Here is a 27,621-nt window from a genome sequence, read left to right as displayed (position 1 = left end):
GGTAGATCTCTCAGGCTTTTTCTTCAGGCTTCTGGGAGGCTGATCAAAGTAGACAGTATTTTCCCTACTATTGGTGCCATTTTATACTCTCATGCTTCATTTTTAGCCCACTTAAGAGTTTCGCAAATGTGAGCTAGAGGTTTGCTTGCTTTTGTTTCCATTTTGTTTTAACACGTGAATAGCCAGGGGTGACCTGTTCTTTATCGAAGTGGAAATCACATCCATTGTTAATCTCACTCCAAACATGCAAGGGTTTCTGGACCCTTTGCTGTCCTGCCTGCTCCCCCCTTGCCCAGCATGTGACAGGTAGAACTTTTACAGCTCGTGGAACCATTGTTATTGAGGAGAGTGGAATGCCTGCCAACGTTCCTTTATCTGGCTGTCAATATTTTCCTGAGTTTTCTTCTCTTTTGAATGATCTATATAATCAGCGTGTGAGGTTGGGAATCCTTTGGGGGCTTTATGTAAGATCAAACTGAATTCTAGTTTAATTTGAAGAAACTCCACACCTGGAAGGCAGCGCAGAGTGGTGGAGCCCTCGGGCCAGATGGCCTGGGCCCGGACCCCAGCTCTGTGCCCCCAGCTGCAGGCCCTGGGATAAACTGCTCTCTGTGCCTCAGCTCCTTCATCTGTAAAGTGGGGTAATCATCACACCAGTATTGCTGGAAGCATTAGCGTAAAAAAATAAAAGAGCTACAATATGTAAAGCATGTAGGAAATCAGACGATATCTGTTTTAAGCTGAGTCACGATTGAATTTATCACGAGGAAGGAAAAACCTTCCAGTCAAGCTGTGATATGCCCTTAACTGTAAAGTACATCTCAGTTTCTGAGATGGTCAAAGGTGGAGAATGTACTCATTAGAATCAATACAGGAGAATGTGTCTCTACAAGTTTACAGTATCTTCCCGACAAGGAGCTAGCTTCTTATCCTTTAATATTTACCAAGGTTTTCTTTTTCTATCCTTCAGTAAAATTTTATAACAATCTTCAAATGAGCTCTTTAGGGTCTTTGATCATTTTTAGGAGAGTAAAGGGTTCCAGAAGCCCCAAAGTTTGAGAATCATAGTTCTGCCTTAAGAGAAAGGCAGGAAGACGTTAGGAGCATCTTAACAGATGCCGACCAAGCAGCTAATCACAGTCAGCACTTATTGCTGTTTGAAAAGAAGTAGAGAGAAGCTTGCTGCCCGGGAGAGGACATTTCACGACAGTCTGTAGCAAGCGTCCTGCCCTCGAGCAGACGTGCCAGGTGCCGGCGGGAACCAGCTGAGCTGTGCACCCTCGCGCTCCGGGCCGGGGACGCCTGGCGAGTCTGCGTGATAGAAATGGAAATAAAAGACACAAATATTGAGCCAGAAGACACTGAACTGTGAGTACTCACTGACGCTGGAAAATTCCACTTGACAAATCCCAGAAAACTCAATGAAGATTTATTACAACAATTACATGTTTAGCAAGTCGGCCAGCAACAAAACAAACACTTAAAAATCACTGGTTTTGTAACCAACTGAGGGCGAGGAGAAGGGGGTGACAGAGGGTGTGGTGGTTGGATGGCCTCACCGACTCAATGCACATGAGTTTGCGGAAACTCTGGGAGACGGTGAGGGACAGGGAGGCCTGGCGTGCTGCGGTCCACTGGGCCTCGAAGAGTCGGACACGACTGAGCAACTGATCAACAACAACCATAACGCGAGGAGAGATGTGATGAAAAACTTTCAATTTGAGGAGAGGGACAGGGTGGGCTTAACTGAACCTGTGATACTTCTTTGTTTTGTGAAACTAAAGCCATCACAGCATAATAAACACAGAGGAGATCTGAGAGGTGAGGGTGAGCACCTCTAGCACCGATCTCCTCATTTTTCCTGCGCTGGAAATATTTCAGAACACGAAGATGACAGCGGAGCCCGTCCCTTATAACAAGATGACCCAGACTTCACCCCGTGCCGACTTCTCTCTTCCCACGATTTCTTCTGTCTCCTCCCCTTTTCTTTCTTAAGATTTTTTTTCATTAGAACGTCACCCTTGAATAATTCTTTCAGAGAGGAGGGTGGTGGCAAAACGTATGAGTCCTTGCATACTTGAATATTTTTAATTCTGCCCCCAAACCAGAACACTAGGTTTGGAATTGTTGCTGTTCAGTCGCTCAGTCGTGTCTGACTCTTTGCGACCCCATGGACTGCAGCCAGGCCTCCTTGTCCCTCACCGTCTCCTGGAATTCGCTCAGATTCATGTCCCTTGAGTCGATGATACCGTCCAACCATCTCACCCTCTGTTGTCCCCTTCTCCGCCTGCCTTCAATCTTTCCCAGCATTAGGGTCTTTCCCAAGGAGTTGGCTCTTCCAAGCAGTTGACCAAAGTATTGGAGCTTCAGCTTCAGCCTCAGAGTGGAGGACTCTGCAGGAGACATCATTGTCTGCTGCTCTTAGGGAAATTGGCGAAGCCCCACAGGTTCCTCCACAGGTAAGCTTTCCCTGCCCCCCCCTTTTTCTCAGCTTTGTTCTCCAGTGGACATCCTCTCTCTGTCTGGAGCATCTTTACTTCGCTTCTGGTGCTCTTTCTGGCCTCCCCATGTCTGCACGCCTCTGCTCACTGGCTCCGGGTCTGAAGACAGATGTCTTTGCTGTTTTCTCCCTTCTGCCCTCGCTACCCCACTTCTGGATGTCCCTTAGATGGCTGCGGGGCATTGAAGCTGTCCCCCAAGTCCCCATATTTCCCTCCTGTTTTCCATCCCTCTGCATTTGAAGACGAATTCCTCATCCGGCGCCAGGCCTGGTGTTCCAGCTTGCCAGGCTCCTCTCAGACATCTCCTTTCCACTCTCAGCCCATCTATTTTAAATTTCTGAGATCTCTAATTAGTTCTTTTATATCAAAGCCCATTCTCGGTTCATGACTACGATAACTTCTCTTATCTCTCTGAAGATAGTAATTATACTTATTTTGAAGTCTCTCTGCTGACTCCATCCATGCCTCTTCCCTGGGTGCTGGAGTTTCTGTTTCTGAGCCCGAGGCTCTTTGATGGGTTAGCTTTTCCTCAACACGCTTGGTCCGGCGGCCGTTTGCCTGGTTCTGCCTTCAATCCCCAGTGCGGCCGCTGGCCGCTGCTGTGTCTATTCTGAGCCGCTGACCAAGAGGGGGAGGTACGTGCATCCTGGCGACGTGGGCGGGGAATTGCTCCCTTGGACCGCGGGTCCCTGCATTTCTCCGGGGACCATAGTTTCCCTGGCCACTGTCCTGCAGTGGTGACTGTTCTCAGCTTTAGTCTGGGGACTCGGGGGCTCTCTGCTGCCTACCTCGTGGGGGAGGGACGATCCCCTGAAGCCGCTGGAGGAGCCCTGCTGGCCATCCTCAGCCGCCCACGCAGTGTCCAGTCCCCAGGGTTCTGGGTCTGGGGCCTCGGGGGCTCTAGCTGTCCTCTCGTAGCAGGTGGGATGTGGTTCCCTCTAATTTTGTCCCTTTGCCTCTTTCTATGATTCCTGCAGAATTCTGATCCCCTGAAAAGACTCCATTTTTAAAAAAGCAAATCTGCTGTGAATTTTTTCTTTCAAAAACATCTTTCTGACACAGGGTAGGATTTTGTTGGGGAGGAAGTATGCATCGCCTCCCATTTGTCTGAAGCCTCGGGTGTGTTATTAAACACACCTGAAGAGTGTGTTTGCCCTGGGTACCCAGCAGCAACCCCCCACCAGGGCCGGGGAGGCACCAACCGGTCCTGGGTACCAAGGAGCAGCCATCAGGATGCAGCCACATCCCTTGGTTTTGGGTGATGCTTCTGGTTTGAGACTAAAGTTTGGTTCTGCTTGACATTGTGAAGACCCTACAACAGAAGATAAAATGCTGAAGCCACACTTCCAGGGCCTTTCCCTGGACTGGAGGTGGTGACGTGTACTCCCCAGCAGAGACGAGAGCTCACCCAGAGTTCCCCTTTGCCCCTCAAAGTGCTGTCCTGATGCTTCCTTTTGTCTAGATGGAAGGAAGGCGGTTGATGTTTTGGTTTTAAAAGATGCCCCTCTGTGTTGAGATGGTGCCAGTGGCAACAGAGGATCTTAGCCAGGGGGCGATAACATCAACCAGCCTGGACAAGGAGATCCCATCAGATGAGTTCCTTGATAGGCCCTGGAAGGGACCTGGGACCCTCGGCAGTAATGACACAGTGACCCTGGTGCTCCCACCACACAGGGGACTGTCAAATGCAGACCCGTCATCCAGGGGTGGTGATGCCCAGTCCTACTGAGACATCCTGTCGTGCCAGATATTGACCAAGTGTCCACCGGAAAGATGTCCCTGTCTGCACCCCTCTGGCTCCTCACCTTACATGCAGCATCGTCTCCGTCCGGACGTTTAATTCACCTTGTCCCCTGCCCGCTACTGGGCAAATCTCTCCGTAACTCGATCAGCTGAGGGACAATTGGATCAGAGAGCGCTTATCGCTGGCCCCCTCACCGCGCGTGAATGTCAGAGGCCCCCAGGCACCGAGACCTGCTCTTTCCAAAGTCTCAGCTTTGAAAAGCAGATGGCGAGGCTAGGGCTTTATTGAATTTGCGTTTCTGTATGTGATGCATTTGACTGTGGCCCGAGGGCCGCTGTCCGGCCCAATAACGAGTTTGGCCCATCAACGAGGCTGAAACCTACTTACCTGTAAGAAGCTATCTGTTCCAGGGAAGGGGTTTTGCGTCTTCTGGGTAGCACACGGCCAGCGGCGGCCTCTCCTCCTGGATGAAGTCCTTCTGGACCTCAGGACGCAGTGGCGTCCAGGAGGAAGCCCCACTGCCTTTGGCCCCCAGGGTTTAGTTCTGGGGACTGGCCCTAAAGAAGCACAGGCACAAGCATGTGAGGATGGACGTGCGTGACCACTGACTGCTCTGATGTCGCTGCTGGTTTAAATGAACGCGCAGACGGCCCGGATACCGGCCGAGGGGGAGTGGGTTCCACAAGTTAGTGCGCAGGCCCACGAGGGAGTGTCGGGAGTTGGGAAGGGAGGGAGGCCGTGTGCCCAGCACCCTGGCAGGCAGACGCGGCTGCCCCGGGTAGCCATGTCCCCAACTGGACCTCGGGTGTCACCAGGCCCTTTGGCCAGGTGAGAGCTCCACTGAGCCGGCCAGGCCGGCCCGGCAGGCCTCTCTCAGATCTGACCTCCAAACCTGCCCCGCCCCACAGCGGGTCGGGGGCCGGGGTGTGCTGGGGCCCTCTGCCCTTCAGGCTGGGGTCACTGTTACTTGGCTGTGGCTTAAGGAGCAGGGCAGATCAGAGGGTCCTGGGCTGGGTGGCACCCGCTGACCTGCGGTGGGGGGGTCAGCTGAGCTGCGGCCGTCTCGGGAGTGCGGCAGCCCCGAGCTTCAGGGCCTGGGACTTTCAGGGTGTGACCTCCGACCTCTGAGACAGGGTAGAGAGGCTGTTCACCCAGCTGTCTTCACCGCTGCCTTTGGGCTTGCTGGTCAAGGCTGTCATGTGGGCAGGCGGGGCCTGCGTGGAGCCCTGGGGATGGGGTGGGTCTCAGCGTCTGACAGCCCCCATCAGCGCTTCTCAGCCTGGTTTCCACACTGCCATCAGCTAGACTGCTGGAGTTTTCGGGGGCGGGGGGCGGTGCACACGGCCTGCAGCCACCTTGGGGTGACCGGCCTGTCTGGCTGAGGCCCCCCTCTGGCCTCCGTGGCCCCACTGGCTCCAGTCTGGTTGTCGGGGAGCCGGCCTCATGTGGCAGAAGCGATGGGGGATTACAGCTCGCAAGATGACAGCGTCAGAGAGAAGCAGGAAGGCAAAGGGCTTATTAAAACACCGACATCGGTTCCAAACAAGGTCAGCCGTCGAGGCGCTTTGGAGGAGAGCCAGGCGCTGAGCGATAAATTGGCGTTTATTTCCTGACAGGGTGGCAGAGGTGCCCCGGGGTGCCACCCCACCCCACCCCCACTCCTGGAGGGCGATGCACCCGATTGCCAGAGCAGCCAGGTGGTGGGGAGGGGAGTGGAAGCAGGGGGCAGCGTGGACCCTCCTTCACCCCAAGAGCACAAGGATAGGGGGCCAGCGATGCATCCTGGGGGGGTGCGGGGCTGTCCAGAGGACGCCTGGGGCGCGCAGGCATCTCACTGATGCGGGCGGGGCAGGAGCGCTGAGCACTGCTTCCTTATTCGGGGTCAGATTGCTTGTTTTCTAAAAATCCATTAATGCACGGAGCGGCACATCACGGAGGAGGCCGCCGGATTGGACCAGCTCCCTCCCACCCCCGCAGGCCCAGAGCCGCCTCAGCTTTTCTCCCTGCTTGCATTTCTGCCCCTGCCGTCCCTTCCTCCTGACTCCAGTGGAATTTCCCTGACCTTGGCTGCCTCGAGTGCAGCCCTCAGTGGCCGAGAGTGCACTTGGGGCACCAGGAAGACCCTGTCCCCGACAGAGCGAGGTGCCCCTCTCCTGAGCGTCGTCTCGTGTCTGAGGACGGTCGCAGACCTGCGCCCACAGCAGGTGGGGCTGAAATGAAACAAGCAGGTGAAGGGACGGCCGTGAACACGATTTCCAGCTCCAGTTAATTACTAGTGCGGGCAATTCTCGTTTCTGAAGTCAGCCGAACCCTTTTTATCAAACGCAACTGGAAGGTCAGTGTGCCAGCCCGGCTCTGAGCGGAAGCAGAGCGTCTTCCGAATCCTGTTAAAAATAAACATGCGGGCACAGCACTCTGCTGTGTACTGAGAGCCACGTGGACCTTGCCTCCTTGGCTCTCCGAGCAACGGTTGCTCTCACCTGCGTCCAGAGAGGAGATGGTCTGCCTGGGCTCCCCACCCAGGGCTGCTCACCCCTATCCTGGGCTCTGGCTCCGAGGCGTCACACCTCTCAGTCCCCTGGAACCGCTGCGTTGAAGAGGGGCGGAGGGCTAAACTACTGATATCTGCAGATGGGTGCGGGTCTGGGTAGGAAAACGCTTCCGTGCGAAGTTCTAGCCGGGACTTGGCAGGGGTGCGGCGGGCTTGAAACCAGAGCCCCCACCCCTGGGTAGGAGTCCTTGGGGGGTCCCGCCACTCCAGGTGGTCGGGGGTGGGTGGGGGGTGGTACCCACTCTTTCTCTTCTAGCCAGAGCCACATGGATGGCCAGGAGGCTCACCCAGAGCCAGGACTGCCATGCAGCCTGCTCGCCCTTGCTTTGCACCTGCTGGCCTTGTCCCTGTGCCCACTGGGACCATGGCGCCCCCCTCCCCCAGCAGCCTGTCTCACCCTCTCACCGCACCTGTTCCTTAGTCGGGGGAGGAGGTGGCTAGTGGATGTCCAGACAGTGGGTGTCTGAGTGATCTCAGAGGCTCCACGCCTGCTCACCCAGCACAGATGAGGGGGCTTTGGCAAAATTTTAGAGAACAAGGCAGTGCCCCGAGGGGTGGGGCCTCCGGAGCCTGCCCTGTGGTCTCCCCTGGCCTGCACCCTCCTGTCTTCCATGCAAGGGATCGTTACCTACAGGCCTTTGGGATTGATCCTGTAGCCTGGCACCCCCGGAGCCACCCCATCCGTGGGAACTCAGTCCTTCCAGGCTCTAACTGAGTCCCTGCCCTTCTCCAGGAAGCCCACCTGCCACCCCAGGCTGCAGGCCCTCCCTGGGGTTTGTCTTGTCACTAGAGCCAAGGGTCTGCAGCCTCCGAGCCCCAGAGGGCCGGCTCTTGTGGCCCGTTATCCGTCCGCATCTTTCCACAGGCCCAGGATGCAGGCCAGTGGCAGCATCCTGCGCCCGTTCATGTGTCGGCTCACACATTCGCGGATTCACTCACCCTGTATCTCGCTCTGACTCTGTGCCGCCTCGGGGAACGGGCCCAGCAGCGGGCGGCCCCAAGAACAGCCATGTGGTGTCAGCACCGTGAGTAGCGTGCCCTGTGGCTCCCCATCCCGTGTACAGTCAGGGAGGGGGTCCCGTGGCCTCGCCTAGCAGCTTTCTCCTTCCTCCCTGTTTGCAGGGCAGCCTGGCCGCCGTGAGGAGAGCCCACCACCCACCAGGTCCTGGGGGGGAGCTTGCTCCAGATTTCGCCTTCAGGCAGACACAGTCACTGCTTCCTGAGGAATAGAGCTCAGAGCAAAAGCAGGGCCTGACACTGCCAGCTCTAGGCTGGCCTTTGTCGCTCTTTGAGGACTTGCAGATGCTTGCAGGCAATATTGTGGATATTGAGGATATTGGTCAGGTTCTTGGTTTTGCCAGAGAGAGGAGGAACTGGAGAAGGAAGAAAGAAGGGAGTCAGGTTCCTGGAAGGAGGCAGCCAAGTTCAGAGCAGAAGGCAATCAGGTTGAACTTCCGAGCGGCGGTAGCACATGCCCAACCCACTCTGCATGGAAAGGATTGGGCTGCAGGGAGACTGACACATGAGCTCAATGGGCTGAGTCCCGACGGGTCCGTGCAAAGGCCCTGTGGTGCGTGCGGGAGAAATGCTGTCATAGACCGGCTGCCCTGGGAGGCTTCGCATTCAGACTGGGTCCACTCCAGGCTAAACAACACTGTGGGTGTTGGAGCTTTGGAGACAAGGAAGCAGGCCTGTTGCTCATACCCCTTTCTTCAGAGTCTGCAGTTCCCCCTCCGCAAGGCATCGTCAAGAAGTCTGCTCCCCAGCAATGTGCCCTGCTGTCCGGGCTCCCCAGAAACCCACCTGCAGTCTGCCCACCCCCCCACCGCCAGCATGCCACTGGGCCATCTGCCCCCGCCCCCAGCAGCACACCCACTCCTTCGGGAGCAGCTGTGGCACCAGCTGGAGCCTGTGGGGAGAGAGAGAGCAGACAAAAGCGGCAGCAGCAGGCCCGGAGAGAGTGTCTAAACACAGGGACTATTTGGGCCTCATCTCTTATTTTTAGTTTGAAGTTGGTCCGCCCTCCAGGGCTATAGACATGGCTCCCTGGGCCTGCGACAGCAAGGTCTCTTTTCTCACTGGTCACTTTAGAAATAGGGGTTTCCCTGGTGGTTCAATGGTAGAGAATCCGCCTCCTACTGCAGGAGACGTGGTTCAATCCCTAGGCCGGGAAGATTCCCTGGAGCAGGAAATGGCAACCCACTCCAGGATTCTTGCCTAAGAAATCCCACGGATGGAGGAGCCTGGTGGGCTTAGAGTCCGTGAGGTCACAAAGGAGTCAGACGCAACTTTGTGACTAAACCATTACCATCACCACAACCTTGGAAATAATCCCGCAGAGCCTCAGTCTGCCCGTCCACGAATGGGGCGGCATGGACCCCGCCTGTCAGCCGTGCGGGCACAGGCCCCGGCAGCCAGCCTGGTTGTCAGCCTGGTGCTTGGCCGGAGGGCGCTCGCAGGGAGGAGTCCTTCCCGGATGGCTCTCGGGGACCATTCAGAGGGAATGAAATCAGCGCCGTCTGCTTTGATTCCCGCTGATGATGTCCATGTGTCATTAGCGCCAATTAGGAGAAACGAGGGCAGAAGAGCTTTTGGCCCGGGGGCCCGGGCTGGTGGGAGGGTCGCTGGGACAATTGAATTCCCCACCAGACAAATGTGATTACCGGTGCAGCCTGGGCCCACCCCCCAGGGGCCCGGGACATAAATGGCCAGGTGGGGCGGCCGCGCTCGCCCAGCCATGCAGGTCCCCAGCCCCAGCGTGCGCGAGGCGGCCTCCATGTATGGCACCGCGGTAGCTGTCTTCCTGGTCATCCTAGTGGCCGCACTGCAGGGCTCAGCCCCCGTCGAGAGCCCCTTCCCCTTCCACATCCCCCTGGACCCCGAGGGGACCCTGGAGCTGTCCTGGAACGTTAGCTACGTGCAGGAGACTGTCTACTTCCAGCTCCTGGTGCGGGAGCTCAAGGCAGGCATCCTGTTCGGGATGTCGGACCGGGGAGAGCTGGAGAACGCCGACCTGGTGGTGCTCTGGACAGACGGGAATGGCGCCTACTTCGGGGTGAGTCCTCCCCCCACCCCAGCGCCCCCAGCCCTGCTCTTCTCTGCACTCACCCTCCCGAACCCAGCAAAGGAAGTCTCCCTCTCGCCTCTCTGGTCCCCTGTATCTGAGCATCCCTGTGTCCCAAGCTTGGGCGTCTTAGATGCTGGCATGAGGTCAAGATGGGAAACAGGTGGCTTCCCTGATGGTCCGCCACATAAAGCACAGCCTCTCCACACCTTCCTGTCGCCCTCGGGAGGGCGGCCCCCGCCCCCCCCACCTGCACAAACAATGCGCAGAGGTCACACGCACCCAAGCATGGGGCCTGGGCTGCACCGCCTGGGACGAGGTGCTTGCACACGCGGGTGACCTGAGAACCCAGCCTGGAGGGAACCATCACTCCACACCCCAAATTCACCCTCAATTCTTGCTGGAAAGGGTGGAGAAGCAGGGAGATCTCCCTTCAGAGGAGAGGGGCCTGGGGGGCCCTGGACAGACTGCAGAGGGCCCCCCAAGGTGGGGAGAGCCCAGCCATCCTGAGCCCATCCTTCAGCCCATCCATGCCCTGAGCACCGCCCCACTTTCTACCTTGACCTCTCTGGGGGCCAAACTAGCTCTCTCAGGGAAACAGACCTAGGAGGGTTAATACCGTGTTCAAGTCAGCAGGCACTTGATCTGTGAGCAGAGGGGCTCTTACTTCGTGAAGAGTGGCAATCCGGCAGGACCAGAGAGCCAGGCTCAGGAGAGGCCTCCCAGCCTCGTGTTCCCCACGAGGGGAGTGAGGACAATTCTCCCTCTCCACTTTTTTGGGATGAGGGGGTTCACACGAGCTGACACCCTTGGCTGATCTTTCTGGAACCCTGGGGGTGCCCCCTCCAACCCCCACCACAACTCTGCAGGCAGGAAGGAGCTTTGCCCACGTCCCGGGGAGGCGGGAGGCTGGGGGAGCCTGACCACCAGCCGGATGGAATGAGGGCCGCTAGCTCTGGGCCACCCCGCCTCCCCTGCACGAGGCAGCTCAGTGGCTCTGGGTCACGGCCCAGGAAGACCTGGGCAGCGCGGCTCCAAGCTGGTCCCAGAGGAGCAGTGAGCCCTGGGCCCAGCTTCCCAGGCTGCCAAGAGAGCTGGGATGACTTTCGCATCCTCCCGCACAGGCAAGATTAATTTGCACAACAAATTCCTATGCAAACAAATGTCAGGCTTGTTTTTCCTCCTTTAGCAATATGTTCAACAAATACATTCTAGATTTCCGACTGAAAGCTCACAGGCTAAGTCTCTGCTTCTGTTTGAACTGAGTCCTGCAGATCCCTGGCGTCCCCCGGCAGGAGCTTCGTCACGGCGCTTTTCTCCAGGGGGAGATTTGGCAAAATCTTTCGCGGGTTTCTTTTTTTTCCTCAAGGAAATGAAGGAAACGTGCCGCAGCCCTGAATGCAGGGTTTGAAAACATTCTAAGGCCGAGGACCTGCGGTCCCCCGTTGTTCCTCCACTGCTGGTCGGGGCAGGGTCTCCCTTGCAGCTGCCTGGCCCGGGGGGCTGTCTTTGGTGCCCTGGCCTGGAGCCCCTGGGTGGCCAGGCCTTAGAGCTGAGTACCAGGAAGCAGCTGGGGGGAGAGGAGGGGAAGGGCTGGCCAGAGCCACTGCCCTTGAACATCCTGGGGAAAGGCAGTGGGTCTGTTTGCTCCGGGGCCTCAGTTTACCTTCTCCAGGCGAAGCTGGGCCTTGGGTGAGGGGGCAGGTGCAGTGTTTCAGGTGGGCTCACTCTGGCTGGTGCCCAGACCCCACTGCCAGCGTCTCTCTCTCCCCCGGTTCTTCACGTCTCCCCTCTCCAAGACTCCACGTGCTATCAGGCCCCTGCCCCCTAGACCAAGGGAGATTCTTTGTCTAGGACCCCATGTTCGCAATTGTGGCCCCTCCTGAGTAATATAGGTTCTGGGTCCCACCCTGAGGTCTGGGAACCTTCATGGCCGACCAGCCCCCGTGAGTCCCAGCTGGCCTTTGAGGTCAGCCGTCAAGGCCAGGAACCCCAGGGCAGGGTATGTCCAGGGGCTGTGCTGTGGGTGACACCCACCCCACCCCCCCTGCCGGCTCAGCCACTTGGGCTCCAAGCCTGACCTTGTCTCTGCAGGATGCCTGGAGTGACCAGAAGGGGCAGGTCCACCTGGACTCCCAGCAGGATTACCAGCTTCTGCGGGCACAGAGGACCCCAGACGGCCTGTATCTCCTCTTCAAGAGACCCTTTGGCACCTGCGACCCCAACGACTACCTCATCGAGGTGGGTGGCAGCCCGCTTGCTGTGGAGGGTGGAGCCGTCTTATGCCCTAGGGCAGCATCCCGGGCCCCTCACCTGCAGAGAGAGGGGCTCCCAGGGGCAGCCAGGCAGGGACAAGGCCGCTTGGGAGAAGCCAGCTCTGCTATCAGCCTCTGATCCTATGAATGAGCAGCTCTTGGCTGACACTTAGCTAACATGTTTCTAGACGTGGGTCTCCCCCTGAAGCCTTCTAATGGGGCCCCGAGGGACATTGCCCTTGACTTGCTGTCTCCTCTGGGGCCAGCATCTTCAGTGGAATTCTGGAGACGAGTCTCCAGGAGACTTTGCTCTCCCGACCAGGCCCTGGTCGGCCAATGGGCTGTGAGACTCAGGGCAAGTCCCCGCCTCCACTGGGCCTCCACTGCCTGCAAAGGAAGAAAGGGAATCAGAAGTAAGGCTCAACCTGCTCTGTCCAGGAATTCACAGCCACAGTGGATCCGAGGCCCTTAGGGAAAAACAACCCGGTTTTCTCTCGAAGACAAAATCCATTTAACTTTTCCGTGCACTCTGACACCCGTGGTCTTGTGTTATCTCTGCAGCATGGCAGTGCCGTGGGCTGGCCTGGTGCTACGTGAGGAAACTGAGGCCAGACAGGGAGGGCTTGCCTGGGGACACACGGCGCAGCGGGGGCAGAGCTGGGGCCAGGAGTGTCCTGAGACAGATGGGTGGTGCTCCGGGGCTCGGGAGAGCTCCAGTCCTTTATGTCTCAGTGCAGAAGGAATTCAGCCAGAGGCAAACGGACAGATAAGAAGGGATTTATGAGAACAGGAGGCTTGTGAGGCAAGAGAGTGCTGCGCCCCGAGAACTTAGTGGCTACGGTTTTATAACCAAAGGAAAAGTGGGGTGGGGAGAAGACCGTCTTTGTCTTTCTTGAGTAGACATCATGCTTCCATGATCAGCTCCTCCTCCCGGTCGGGCAGGGGAGTTTTCCTGTCCCTACATGGTCAAGCCAGGTCCACAAATAATGGCTTTTCCTGTGTGCAGAGAGCACGTCCTAACTCTCTGAGCTCACCGGGCAGGCTGCGGCTTTCATGCCACCATTGTTTTATTATTTGGGGGCACATCTCTTGCTTCTGCTGCGTGGTTTTGTTGCTAAGCAAGCCTGCTTGGTTCTGTGGCTAAGCAAACATTTCTTGAGTAATCATTAACATTCAGGGGTCTCCCATATTTTTTTCTACTTACAATCCACTAGTGGGATTAACTATTTGATCACCTACTCTGTCCCTTTAGTCTGTCCCTGTCACTTACAGAAGGTCACCCGAGTCCTCACCCTCCTGCTCACCTTCCCCATGGAGGAGGTAAGGGCGGGCAGAGCACCCTCTCCCCGAACTTTGCAGGGTGTCTGATGCCCACGTGTGCTCAGCTCAGATTTTCTAGTCTGGTGCGGGGCAACCTCCCGCCTGGAGCTCTGAGAACCTGTGCAGAGAACAGCCCTGTTCCCAGGGACCCAGGGGAGGTGGAGGGAACCAGGGTCCCAGATGAGCCAGCCTGGTTCACAGTGACCTGACAATGGTTAGTTGAACGGACACTAAGCAAATGTAGATTGAGGGCATTTACGAAGACAAACCGTATTAACGCCGGGTACAAACCGTGCGCTCTGGGCGTGGGTGGCCTTGGATTTAATCCCAGCCCAGTTCACACAGAACCTGAAGGTTTCCGTCCTTCACAGAGACGAGAACCAAGCATGTCACCTGCCAGGTGGGGGTGGGGAGGGACCCGGCAGCCTCCCGGGTCACCAGGAGCCCGGCTCGGGGCTGCGAGTGATGAGGCCCCGTCCCGCCTGCAGGACGGCACCGTTCACCTGGTGTACGGGCTCCTGGAGGAGCCGCTCCGGTCGCTGGAGGCCATCAACACCTCCGGCCTGCACACGGGGCTGCAGAGGGTGCAGCTGCTGAAGCCCAACGTTTTGCAGCCGGCCCTGCCTGCGGACACGCGCACCATGGAGATCCGCGCGCCTGACGTCCTCATTCCCGGCCAGGAGACCACCTACTGGTGCTACATCAGCGAGCTCCCAGACGGCTTCCCCCGGCACCACATCATCATGGTACGTGGGCCCAGGCGTGTCCTGTCCTGGAGAGCCGTCCGTGATCCAGCCCCAAGCATGCTCTGACCCCATTGTCCTGCTTGCTCCCCACCCACCCCCCAGGGCTGCTGCACCCCGGCTTCCCAGCCTAGACCAAAGGCAACCGCTGTCTTGATTTCTGCATCTTCCTCTGGGATGGGAATGGCCACCTGTCTATCTGTCTGTCAGGCCACCCTCCCCCTTGAAATAACAGCTCAAGTCAGAGCTCAGCTGCTCTGAACACCCACTGGGAGATACAACAAAAATGACAATCGCTGCTAAATTGCTCTTGGTCTGGCTCCAGGGGAAGGGAGCGTGGTTTACCGCCCCATCACCCCAGCACCGCACACACAGCCCTACAGATCCGCATCCTTATTTCCAGTCGAGGGTGTGCAGCCCAGAGAGTCTGTGTGAGCCCCCAAAGTCACACAGCAGGGAGCGACGGGCCAGACTCACAGCTGCCCCTGCCCGCTAGGCTCAGGCTTAGCTTTGGGTAGTCTCTGCGTCTCTGTCCAGCGCTGCCGCTTTCACACAAGGACTGCTGACTTCCTATCCCCCGTTACCAAGAAATGACTTGCCTGGGACCCCTTCCCTCTGCTTCAGCTCTCACCGTGAGCTTCTGGCAGATCCTGTCTGGTTCCCGGGTGGCGGCTTAGCTCCCAAAACCGTGGACTCCAGAGGCTCCCCAGAAATCACTTGGTGCAACCCTCCCATTTTACAGATGGGCAAGCAGAGGCCCTCTTGGGAGCGGAGCTGGTGGATCAGAGCTCCCTCAGTGGGGGTGAGCGGTGGGGGGGCGGGGTCTCAGCGGGCACCCCTCTCCTGCAGTACGAGCCCATTGTCACCGCGGGCAATGAGGCGCTGGTGCACCACATGGAGGTCTTCCAGTGTGCCCCCGCGCTCGAGAGCGTCCCCCACTTCAGCGGGCCCTGTGACTCCAAGATGAAGCCGGAGCGACTCAACTACTGCCGCCACGTGCTGGCTGCCTGGGCCCTGGGCGCCAAGGTGCGTGCCCCTCCCGGCGTCCCCCCCAGGGGGTACCCCTCGCGTATGCACCGGAGGGAGACTGTGGGGTCCCCAAAGAGCCCCCTCTCCGCACTGCCTCTATGCTGCTGGAGTCCCATGGCTCTTTGGAGCCACAGATGCCTTCTCCAGCCTCCGTTACTTTCCTCGTGGGCATCATTCTCGTTCCCCGTCAAGTTCCGCGGGATTTGGAGGGGATTGTGTCCCTGGACTGGCAGCCCTGGCTGCGTCCAGGGTCTTCCAGCAGCTTCCTCCAGCAGCTCAGCGGTGGGGCTTGGGCGGTGGGCTCACCTGGGGGTAAGAACTCTCCACACTCCTGACCTCAAGTCTAACAGGAGCGCTGTGTGGGCTGGTAATGAGCTGCCCATCAGTGGGGGAGCGTCATTCTAATCTGGCTGCCCCTCCAACCCCCTTGCAGCTCAGGCTCCGGCACGTGGGGAGGTTTGCCCTGACCCTCCAGGGATTCCCCTTGTGCCTGCCCCGTCTGTCTGTCTGGGCTGAGCGCTCTCCGCCCCCCTGCAGGCCTTTTACTACCCAGAGGAAGCTGGCCTGGCCTTCGGGGGCCCTGGCTCCTCCAGATTTCTCCGCCTGGAAGTTCACTACCACAACCCGCTGATGATAAAAGGTAGGGAGGTCCGAGACGCGCTTCCATTCTTACCTGCCTCCAACCCGCCCCTGGGAGCCCATGGACTCAGCCTTGTCCCAGGAGGGTGGCAGGCTGGCGGGGCTCAGCCTGCGTCCTCTCCCCCAAGTCCAGCTTGCCTGTCGCATGACCCACCGTGGCCAGCGTCCCTCTCCATCGCTGCTCTCTGCCCGTCTCCCGTGATTGCGCCGGGCTCTTAAACGCGCACACCCACACAGGAGGGGCCCAGCACCTTCCCCCTCCCCCTCCACAAACACCAGCTGCCGCTGCCCCGGCGCTGCCCCAGGTACCACCTGGGAAAGGCAGGTTGAGGTTTCTTGTGTGCCCATTTTGCAAATGAGGAAATTGAGGCCAGGGGTAGACACAGCTCACCCCTCCTACCCACACCGTTTCCTTGCTGGCACCAGCCAGAGCAGATGGCTAGTATCAGGGTGTGCCAACCAACAGGGACACAGACAGTAGAGAGAGGGTGTAAGCTGGAGGGGATTGTGTACGCGTACCCCCTGGAAGTCTAACTTCTGTGAGGCTGCTAAGACCCAGAGACGCCCCTTACCCCTGAGCACCCCTCCCTGAAGGGGTGACTCTCCAGCACCCATCTTCTTCCATCCCCAGAACAGCCTGGGCCAGGACAAGGCACCTGGCCGGATGGCAGGAGGCAGGCCGCTCCAAGCCAACATCATCCCTGCCCAGAACCCAGCCTCCGATGGCTTGACCACCGGGAGGCACGGCCCCGGACTGTCTTCAGGGGCAAGGGGTGTTTCTGGCCATGGACTTCCCTCCTGCTTCTCTCGATGGAGCAGATGTGTGCCTGGAGTGTGCATGTGACCATAGGGCTTTGTTCCCACGTGTTCCGGGTCAGGGCAGCAAATGGGTCCTGCTCTCCTGGCCCTCCTCTGAGTGACCCTCGGTGACGGCTCCAGCTCCCTGCTGGAGAGGCATCTGGGATTGATTGGCGATGTTGGCCCTGGATGTTGGAGGGCTGGCTCCTGTCTGTTTCCTGCTGTCGAGTTTATGCAAACAGAAACCCATGAGACCCCCTCATGTGGGAAGCAGGGTGGTGATCTCATTCCCCGATCGACCACAGTGGACCTTGGGTCCAGAAAGATGCAAAGGCTTCTCAGGAGGGAGACGCAAGCAAAGGGCGAGGAGATGTGAAAGGAGCAGTCTCAGTGGCCCGGGTGGCATGGTGGCGGCCTCGGAGGACGAGGAGCCTTTTCACGAGGGAAGCCAACACGTGCTGCGCTCCATATGGAGGGACGGGCTGTGCCTAGACATGGAGGTGGGCAAGGCCAGCATGCTCCTGAAAACACAGGTGGTCCAGCCCGGCTGCAGCGTAGGGGCTGGGGAAGCGAGGTGGGGGCCAGAGAGCAGGACAGCTGGATCACTCTGCACCCGAAGGTGGAATACAGGGTCCGTCTTTAGGAGGGTGATGCCAGCTGACACTACCCCGGAAACTGAGAGCGTCTTCCTCTCTCTGTCTCACCGGCATCTTCCGCCGTATATAGCCACATAGCCTTCTTCCCCTCACTCTCTTCTTTTTTAATGACATTTTTCATTTGTGTAAGTGAGGGGCAGAAGCAGCCTGAGAGATAAGAACCTGAGCTCCTGGCTGGGGCCCAGCCCATCTCTCCCTGGTGGTGGGACCGGGTGTGGGGCACCCTACCCCTGCCCATGCTCACTCTCTCGGCCGCTCTGGGGCTGGGAAAGCTCGGGACGCAGAGCTCCCAACGGGGTGCAGGCTTCCGGGGGTGCGCTTGACCCGTAGCCACCAGCGATTTCTCCCCGGCCACATAACTAATACCTTCTGCCACCGCTGGAATTATCTGCCGCACGCACAGAGAGGAGCATAAGTCAGCTTGGGCCTTAGTGTGGTACGGGATTTATTGCTCATTTAAAACCTGAAAGCAAATGGATTTTTGAAAACTCCTTAGGCCTCAAGGAAGTCTGTCTCTTCCTGATTATCTGCTTGTATTTATGGATCCTTCGCCAAATATAAGGACGCTCCTGCCGCTTTGCAAAATCTGGAGATGGGTCTCTTTTCTATAAATATCAAAATTCCACAATTATTTCATTATTTAATCCCTGTCTGAATTTTAACCAATTGCATCTCCCTTTTTATTATTATCCTCTGATGTAATCAACCCAGAGACACAGAGGCTGAGTTTGGACACTGCGGTGGTGGTGGGGGTGGCGCTGGTGCAAGAGAACGGGAGGCAGAGGCAGAGGGGGTGCTCTCGGTTCCGCCTCAGAGAGGCCGAGCAGGGAGACAGCTGGGCCCCCAAAGGCGCTGCGGGCCGTGCCCCAGCTCGGCTAATTCCCAGCCCTGCGGTTCTCGAGCAGGGCCTTCAGCTCAGACTCTGAGCCTCAGTTTCCCCGTCTATAACGTGGAACAATGATTCTTTGGTTCCGTGGGCTCTCTGCCCAGCTCTCAGCTCTCCTGCGTATCCCGAGGGGGTGGGCCATGTCCACCCTCCACTCTGCCCCCATGGGACCAGCCCTGAATTGCTCAGGGCCTCCCTGAGCAATTCCGAGCAGGGAGAGGGCAGGAAGGGGCTGCTAGAGGCCTGTGGGTGCCAGGCCTGATGGCCTGGACCTCCAGCCATCAGCTTTGCATGACCCCTGGGAGGCTGCCCAGGAAGTTTTTGGACTCTCCAATTAGCTGATGGCAAGAAGAGCTGGTAGGTGTGGCTGGACCATGATGGGCAGAAGCAATGAATTTTTCTTTGGACGAGGCCTTTGTCTTTGAGCCCAGAGAGGAACAGCAACTTGCTCAAGAGCACACGGCACACTCTTGAGCAAATGGAGCCCAGGACGGTGTGTGAGCAGGGGTTGCCCCAGGACGTTGCTCCAGGAGCCCACTCTCCTTCTCAGGTTTCTCCTGGGACATCGTCCCAGGAGATGCAAGCCCTGGGTCAACGCTGCAGGACAGGAATCAAAGGAGGGGGCCCCAGAGGGACGTGCGTTAAATACTTCCTGCTGACTTCACCAGGCAAGCCTGTGCTCACCTGCCCGACAGGGGCAGAGGCTCCTCTGTGAGACCGGCCGTGCCCTCCTCTCGGCCCAAACTGAGAGGTTCGCGCTGCGGGTGGGTTCCAGCTCAGGGCCCCGTGAACGCGCGGAAAGAGCATCAAAGCGCCTGCCCAGCGCTCGGAGGGACTGGCCCGCTTCCCAAACCCGCGGCAGGCATCTCTCCCGGCCTGGTTCAACAGCATGGTTTTGGGTGTTCGTTTGCTGCCTTAGTTAAGTCTTCCCAGAGCACTCGCCTCGTTTTCGCAGAAACAATAGCTCTTTCTCTCCCGATGGGAACCACGCGAGGCACGTGAATTGGCCTTCCGGTAACCATGGCGTCTGCCTGGAGTAAACGGGTGTGGGGACAAAGGCAGAGGGCAGCAGGCGCAGGTGCCCGGCGCCTTTTGGCTGAGGGCAGCTGGGGGTCACTGTGCGGGGCTGGGGGCCAGGGCCTCAGTTCACCTCCGTCCCCGCCCCCCCAGGCCGGCGGGACTCCTCGGGCATCCGCCTGTACTACACGGCCACGTTGCGGCGCTTCGACGCAGGCATCATGGAGCTGGGCCTGGTGTACACGCCCGTGATGGCCATCCCCCCGCAGGAGTCGGCCTTCGTCCTCACCGGCTACTGCACGGACAAGTGCACCCAGCTGGTGGGTGGCCGGACTGGGGGTGGGGCCTGGCACCACCCGCTTCCCCTGCTGAGGCCCGAGGGTGGGCACCACGGGCAGCAGCTGTGACCTTGCTCCCCCCACCCTGCAGCCTCCCCCAGCCCCCTGACCCCAAGGAGCCTTCCTGCGGGCCGCGTGCTCTGCCCCGCCCTCTCCAGCGATAACTGTGGGCCCCCATTTAGCCGTGGGGCTGGTGGTAAAGAACCCGCCGGCCAATGCGGGAAACGTAAGAGACTCGGGTTCGATCCCTGGATCAGGAAGCTCCTCCAGTGTTCTTGCCTGGAGAATCCCCATGGACAGAGGAGACTGGTGGACTACAGTCCGCGGGGTTGCCCAGAGTCGGACATGACAGAAAGTGACTTGGCATGCAGGCGCTTAGTCCACGCCTGAGCCAGCGTTTAAAGGATGAGTTCAGCTGTGAGGGAGGCAGGCGGGCATTCACCGCGGAGGCACGCAGGCAGGGCAGCTACCGACCGAGGCCCCTCGGCCACAGCCTAGCCTGGCTGCCGGCTCTTGGATGTTTTGTGTCCTAGAGGTTTTCCCTGCTTGTTGCTACAAGCCCTTTCATGTGCATGCTTCAAAACAAATTGAGCAGTGAACACTCGTCCGTGACTTGCCCTTTAACCAACGTGCAGCACGGATTCAGTGGGAACTTCATCACCCGAGGCCAGCCAGGTGCCCGGGGCACAGCGTACGAGGGAGCACTGGTCCCCGGGGCTGCGGGGGGCAGGTGGGCACAGGTAATGTCAGTCTCCGGAGCAGAGGGAGGGCCTGAGCTTCCGGAGGTACGAAAGGGACTCCTCAGATTCTGGGTCCTCCATGCCCCCTGCCTCCCCCATTCCCGGCCGGGGCTGATCTGTCCCCTTGTCCCAGCATCCAGGCTGCCTTAGCTTTCCATTGATGGGGAGAAGCCCTCCAGGGAATTTCTGTGCACCTGGGAAATGTGCGTCGGGCAGATTCTAGAGGTGCAGCTGCCATGCACGGGGATGTGAGCTTTCATGGGAATAACTCTGGCAAAACGCCCCCCAGAAAGCCCACTCGGAGCTTTTCTCCCCCACAGTACTGGGGTGTGCCCAGGGCCCCCGACTTACCCACCCACCATGTTATCAGTATCTTAGGGTCTCAATCACTTGGGAGAAAAACATCACTGCTGTTCCATTTGAATTCCCCTATTTATAGAAGTAGGCTTCCCTGGTAGCTCAGCTGGTAAAGAATCCGCCTGCAATGCAGGAGACCCCGGTTCGATTCCTGGGTCAGGAATATCCCCTGAAGAAGGGAAAGGCTACCCACTCCAGTATTCTTGGGCTTTCCTGGTGGCTCAAACAGTAAAGAATCCATCTGCAATGCAGGAGACCTGGGCTGGGTCCCTGGGTTGGGAAGATCCCCTGAAGGAGGGCATGGCAACCCACTCCAGAAGTCTTGCCTGGAGAACCTCATGGACAGAGGAGCCTGGCGGGCTACAGTCCATGGGGTGGCAAAGAGTCAGACACGACTGAACAACTAACCTCAGCACACGTTTACCGAAGCTGAGGACCTTGGCACCGACTCCTAGGCCGTTTGCCCTTCTTCCTGTGCATCTTTCTTCCTAACTTTGTCCAGTGTTCCCAGTGGTTGTCTGTCTTAGTCTGGTGGTTTCTATACGGTGGATGGTATTTCTCAGTCCGCTGTGAGTGCTGCGAACACCCTCTCCCGTGCGGTCCCTTCGCCCTCACAGTGCCAGGTGAGCATTAGCATCTCCACCCACGGGTGAGGAGCCTGGGGCCCATGGGGCCGCGGTGCCTGCAGTTGCAGAGCGAGAAGTCAGACACGGCCTGCTCTGCGGTGAGGTTGAGAGCGGATTTGTCTTCCCATGAGTGGATTCCCTGGGATTTGTCCTTCAAGCGGCTCCTCGAAGCCTTAGGCAAACAAGGTGCCCTTGAGCAGAGCCGGTGGGCTGCATGGGCCTCGTCAGCATCCACGGCAGATCAGCTCCGTCTGAGACGAAGCTGAGAAATGGTAACCACACCAGCCTCTGACCCCGTCCCGCGTCCCCAGAACATGGTGTCACCTGGCCTTGTGAAGGGCCCGGGCCTGCGGCTGCATGCTCACCCACGAGGAGGGGCCCGGGCTGGTCGCTGCCCTGTGCCGGCAGGACCCGGGTCACGTTGACCTGCTCACCTTGAGCCTGGAAACGAGGGCCTGCCTGCTCTCCCCAGAGTCTCTAAGTACTTTACAGCACAAAACAAAAAAAGCTGAGTTTTCTTGTTCCCCTTCAAATAGTACGCTCTTAGGGGAAACTGCATTCCTGTGGACACTCGTGGAAGGGCTTCTGGAAGAGTTGGGGGTCTCATCTCCGTTGGCAGACCCCCAAGGGGCACAGCTTCCGCACACGGAAGTCTGTCCTGGTCTAGACATCCTGGCCCAAGACAAGCCCATAGGCCCCAAGATGGCAATCCCCCTGCACCTGTCACACATCTGGACTCTGGGGACCAGAGGGGAGAGACCTAGGGCCCCACCCATCAGCAGGGGCTCCCAGGACCAGCCCCAGTTGTCACACATGTGGCCATAAGGTCTCCCCGCCCTCCATCACTGCAAGGAGGCCAGAAGGTGCCCGTAATGACCAAGGGCAGGGGCGGTGGCTGGCGGAGAGCAAGCTGGAGGCACGGAGGTGGAGTCGGGTGACTCGCAGAGGCACAGCAACCTGTGGTCACTCGGTGACGGAGCTGCTGACCGTGTGGACAACACGGTCAGTGCGTGGTCAGGGAGACTACGCGTCGTGGAGAAAACGCTTGACGAGTGTAGCCGTTTTAGGACGCTTTCTGTCTAAACCACGTGAACGTCACGTCAGGGGAACGTCTGGGACGTCGTCTTCTGCCCTGGGGGTGACGTGAGGGCTGGCCCGTCTCCCCGGTGCTGCCCGGCCACAGCTGGGATGGTCAGCGCCTTGCCCGACCAGGGAGAAGGAAGGGCCAGGGCCGCCCACACGCAAGGCTGCCTGTGGGCTGGGGGCTGCGGCTGCCGCCTGCCAGGCCCTGACCCCGCCCCGCCCCGCCCCTGCAGGCCCTGCCCGCCTCCGGGATCCACATCTTCGCCTCTCAGCTCCACACACACCTGACAGGCCGGAAAGTGGTCACGGTACTGGTCAGGGACGGCCAGGAGAGGGAGATCGTGAACAGGGACAACCACTACAGCCCGCACTTCCAGGTAGGGACCCCCACCCCCCCACCTCTCCCCTGCCCCGCCCAGACCCACCCAGGGCGCGGCTGGGGTGCCCTTTTGACCTTCTCTCTCCGGACACACACCCCTCATCCCGAGCTCCTTCTCCTGGGCCAGGCCCACACCCTGGAGGAGCCCACCCAACCGGTCGCTTCCTGTCAGGGGGCTCGATGTAGGGAGGGACTTCGGTGGTGGACTCTGGCGTGCGGCCGACTGTGGGGTTTTGGGGACCCGGGCAGCTTGACGGTGGCCTCTGTCTTAGATGACCACCTTCTTGTCTTAATGCCCTCCTGGCCGGAGGCCTCACTTAGCCATCCTGGGGACCCCAGAAGGTCGTGGGGTTGGGGGTGCGGCCCTGGGTCTGCAGCACTCTGAAGTTTCGTCTCATCCTTGCCCCTCCCCGCCCTCTGCTCCGCCCACCCCAGGAGATCCGCATGTTGAAGAAGGTTGTGTCTGTCCACCCGGTGAGTGCCCAGTTTGGGGCAGGAGATGGAGGTGGCGGGAGGGCAGGAAGGATGGGGAGGGCAGAGGCCATGGAAGGCCTTCCAGAACTGGGTCTGAGACTCCCCGGGGCTGCACAGGGGGCCCTTGGAAGGGCCAGGGCCAGAGGGCACTTGGGTCACAGGCCTCCTCCCGCCTGATCAGCTGACCACAAACCCGAGAGCTTCAGGGAGAGATGAGGGCCTGGGGCTCGCCGGTGGGCCGCTGACCATGCAGCAGGGCATTCCCAGGCAGGGCGTGGCTCGCCCAACCCCAGGCTGAGACGTCTGACCAGCCCCACGCAGCCACCAGCGCATCTGTGACCCCTGTAGGAAGGGGTGGAGAAGTCGTCCTCACTTCCTGGGGACACTCGAGAGTGATCCTCACGTGGGGGACCCCGGGTGCCACTGTCGGGTTCCTCAGTGGGGGACCAACCACCGTGGTCACTCGTGGGTCGGGCCCAGTGCACCTGGACCCCAGGCGGGCAGGTGCTGATGGGCGTCTGTCGGCTTGGCCCTCCAGGGAGACGTGCTCATCACCTCTTGCACGTACAACACGGAAGACAGGAGGCTGGCCACCGTGGTAAGTCACCCGAACATCTCACCACCTGCCACAGAGCACGGGCACCAGTCTCAACTCCTCTAGAGCTCAGGGCGGGGGTGCCCCTGCCTCATTCATGCAGTAAACCAGTGGCTCTCAGGTGTGGGCCCTGGGCCAGCATTAGCATCCCCTGTTCAGTTCAGTTCAGTCCCTCGGTCGTGTCCGACTCTTTGCGATCCCATGGACTGCAGCCCACCAGGCTTCCCTGTCCATCACCAACTCCCGGAGTTTACTCAAACTCATGTCCATTGAGTTGCTGATGCCATCCAACCGTCTCATCCTCTGTCGTCCCCTTCTCCTCCTGCCTTCAAACATCCCCTGGGAACTCGGTAAAAAAAAACCGTAAACTCATCAGTTCCCCCCCAGGCTGGGTGGTGACTCCCGATGATGTCTGGTTTAACGAGCTACCCAGGTTATTTTGACGGCTGCCCTAGTCGGAGAGCCATGGCCAGAAATGTGTGTCAGTCTGTGCTGGGGAGAGGCTGGGGGTGTGAGGGGGCTCCCTGCCACCAGGGAGACAGGCCTGCCACACCTGCCTCCTGCGACCGGCAAAGGTGGAATAAAGCTGAGGACTTCAGGAGGGCAGGGCCTCTGCCCGCTCAGAACACGATCTGGCCTCGAGCGCTGAGTGGGCGCACGCGTGCATGCGTGAAAGCAGTGAACACACGGAGAGGCTGAACGGTGGCATCTAGGAGTACCGCTGATGCGCCAGTGCTGACGGGTGTCTTCTCCATCCTGCAGGGGGGCTTCGGGATCCTGGAGGAAATGTGCGTCAACTACGTGCACTACTACCCCCAGACGCGGCTAGAGCTCTGCAAGAGCGCCGTGGACCCCGGCTTCCTGCAGAAGTATTTCCACCTTGTGAACAGGTGATGGCTCCATGGGGAGTGTGCCCGCTAAGCCTTCCATCCCGGGCATGGCAGGGGAACCCGAGCCCCGAACCCCCCCCACCCCCAAACCCTGCAGGCCCTGGGTGAAAGCAGGGAGCCCAGGAGCAAGGTGAGCAGGAACCCGGCAATCAGGCCTCCACACACCTTGAGGTGCCGGTGGCAGGCATCACTAATCGATCCCCACACTTGCTTCCTGTCGAGTCTGGGCTTGGCCCGAGGAGCCCCTCCACCCAGCCCTGGAGCAGCTGTTCCCAACTGAGCCAAGATGGCACAAGAGATGAAGCCTATTAGTGATCACGGCAGGAGGCAGGGCCAGGGCAGTGTACTAGAAGGCTGGTGGCCTCAGGGCCGCTCTCGGGACCCCACCCCTCTGCAGGGAGGTGTCACCTGTGCCTTGCTGGGCTCCCCTCTGCTCCCTCAAACCCCACTCCGGGCGGCTCCTTCTCACACCAGGTTCAACAGCGAGGAAGTCTGCACCTGCCCCCAGGCCTCCGTCCCAGAGCAGTTTGCCTCCGTGCCCTGGAACTCCTTCAACCGCCAGGTGCTCAAGGCCCTGTATGGCTTCGCACCCATCGCCATGCACTGCAACAAGTCCTCGGCCATCCGCTTCCAGGTGTGGCTGCTCGTGTGCATGTGTGTGTGTGTGGGGGGTTGTCCATTTCCTGGTGTGGCTGCCCATGTTGGGGTGCATGCAGCTGGGGCTGGCCGGCTGCCCTTGGCCACGCAGTTGCCCCTTCCCGACACCCAGCAACAAGTTCTGAGTCTGCCCACCCCTCTGTGCCCCAGACCCCCATAGGACCCCGGTGGGTGACAGGGCTCCAGCCCCAAGGAGCTGGCAAGAAGCACTCACACAAAACAAGAATCAGGTGGTGAGACACGGGCCCAGACAGACAGCCGATGGCCTGCAGTGGGGAGCTGACAGCCGCCCCCGCAGGCGCCGCCCTCTCTGGGATGTCGTCACATCACGGGACTAACCTCGGTGGTGTGAGCCGGGCGCCTGCAGCCTCCCCCAGAGCCTAAAAATACAGCGCTTAGGGGGCGGGGGCGGTGAGAAGTCAGGGTCTGAGGCTGGAGGCTGGTTTCCCTCCTCATCTGGGACCCACTGGGATCCAAAGGCATCTCACTCACCCCCTGCGAGCTCCAGGCAAGGACCAGGGCCCAGGCCGCGGCTGAGTTGGGTGGAGAAGGCTCCGCAGCCTGCAACTCTGCAAGGCAGCTTTCCTGGAAGCTCTGGGAGCTGGACTAATTGCTAATCAAACGTTCCCAGCCCCAAGGGGGGGCCAACACTGGGTCATCAGAGAGCAGTTTGGGGCCAATGTCTGATGTGGTTGACATGTGGCGTTTGACGCAGCCGTGTGTATGAGCCGGGGGGTGGGTGGGTGGGGAGTGGCTGCCCCCAGGCCTCTGATAGTTTCCCTGAAGGACGTGAAGGGTGGCTGAGCAGGCAGATGGGCGCCTAGGATAGCTCCCAGGTGAGGACCCCCACGTAGCAATGGGCGGTTTGGTTTGCTTTGGGAAAAGGTGAGTTCAAGGGCAGGAACCCACGGGGTCACTGGGAGAAGTGCCAGGGGAGGTGGCCTCCACTTCGGCCCTCCAGCCTCCGTTTACCTCCTCATTCCTTCCTTGCAGGGCGAGTGGAATCGGCAGCCCCTGCCTGAGATCGTGTCCAGGCTGGAAGAGCCCACCCCTCACTGCCCGGCCAGCCGGGCTCAGAGCCCCGCCGGCCCCACTGTGCTCAGCATCGGGGGGGGCGAAGGTTGAGCGTGGGCGGTCTCTCCACTACCCTCGCCATGCTGTCCCTGCGGGCTCACGCCAGCTCTGTGCACCCCCTACACTGTGAAGACCCCCATGGAACAGCCCAGCACGGAAGGCTGGACCAAGCCACCTCCTGAGACCAGGGTCCAGTCCAGCTTTCTCCCCCGGGGATACCCTGCATGGCTGAGAGGGTCCTGTGACAGCTCTTGCTGACCCACCAAGGCCCAGGCAGACCGAGACCCTTGCACACCTTTTGACACAGCATAAGGGTAACCCCTTTTGGGGGTCTAGAGTCCAGTGCCCCGAGAGCCCTGCCATCTTGCTGAGGGGGGCCAGTCCCCTGGGACATGAGTCACAACTGGACGCGGGACAGACTCCCAAGAGCTGTCCCAGCCCCGCGTCCCCAGCCCCTGTGGATGGCAGTCAGTGTTGGCGTGTGACGGGTACAAGCGCTGTTGTACTTAAACGTGTCCCTGCAGACTGGCTCATGTGTCGCCGTGGGCGTCTTCCCTGCCAATGGAGGCAGGACAAACCACTTAGCTAGTTAGAGACTTGCCTGGGGAACTTGCTCCACTGAAGGGTAAATAGATATTTTCGCCCACCTAAAGGGAAACCCTAAGAAAAACTCTCACCACCACCAAAGGATGCGACGGCAAAGATCCAGACAAGGATCTGGGTGCCAGCTCCCTGGGAGATGGGGTTAATGGCCCAGGTCACCTCTCTCTGTGGTGGGACAGGTGGCCGACAGAGCAGCAAGCCCTGGAATCAGACCTGTGTTAGAAGGCCGGCCCCACCTCCCCGACCCTCGGTCTTCTCATCTGTAAGATGGGGCCAGTGTTGTCCAGGTTACTGAGACAATAAAGCTCACACCTGGGGCTGGCACCCAGTGACAGCTGATACGGGTGGCACTGCCTGGCCAGGCCCTGCCTCCTGGGTCATCTCCACCTTCCTTCCCTCTTAGCTGCCGCTCGTTTCAGGCCAAGTTCAGCTCTTTGATAGTTGCTGCCGGGACTGACAGATTCAGCTCTGTTCAGCCAGTTCAGCAAAACGCTGTGCCGCTTCTAGGAGAGAGAGTGATGGATGGGCCTCTGGGCCCCCCCTTACACCCCAACAGCCGTCCGCTAAGTGCCGCTTCTCCTCCTGCCAGCCACTTCATCACA

The 27,621-nt window shown here is 59.3% G+C and overlaps 1 protein-coding gene across 2 annotated transcripts; it reads left to right on the top strand.

The window, feature by feature from the left end:
- Window positions 1-1,580: 1,580 nt before the first annotated feature.
- DBH (dopamine beta-hydroxylase) lies at window positions 1,581-26,927 on the top strand. Of its 2 annotated transcripts, XM_081595904.1 has the most exons (13): window positions 1,581-2,459; window positions 9,738-9,851; window positions 11,955-12,101; window positions 13,924-14,181; window positions 15,028-15,204; window positions 15,745-15,847; window positions 19,357-19,523; window positions 22,581-22,724; window positions 23,162-23,200; window positions 23,739-23,798; window positions 24,558-24,685; window positions 25,160-25,319; window positions 26,336-26,927. In XM_081595904.1, exons 2-13 carry the CDS (start codon window positions 9,777-9,779, stop codon window positions 26,465-26,467), a joined length of 1,590 nt encoding a protein of 529 aa, XP_081452030.1. In that variant the 5' UTR covers window positions 1,581-2,459; window positions 9,738-9,776; the 3' UTR covers window positions 26,468-26,927. The 2 variants fall into 2 exon arrangements, with proteins under 2 accessions (XP_081452030.1, XP_081452029.1); XM_081595903.1 differs by lacking the exon at window positions 1,581-2,459 and having other exon boundaries at window positions 9,120-9,851.
- Window positions 26,928-27,621: the final 694 nt, after the last annotated feature.

This window comes from Giraffa tippelskirchi, chromosome 4, assembly GCF_054371585.1.
Source record: "Giraffa tippelskirchi isolate mGirTip1 chromosome 4, T2T-mGirTip1v1.2.pri, whole genome shotgun sequence".
Taxonomy (NCBI): Eukaryota; Metazoa; Chordata; class Mammalia; order Artiodactyla; family Giraffidae; genus Giraffa; species Giraffa tippelskirchi.
The sequence above is the reverse complement of the archived record's forward strand: the minus strand, read 5'-3'. Positions and strand labels throughout refer to the sequence as shown.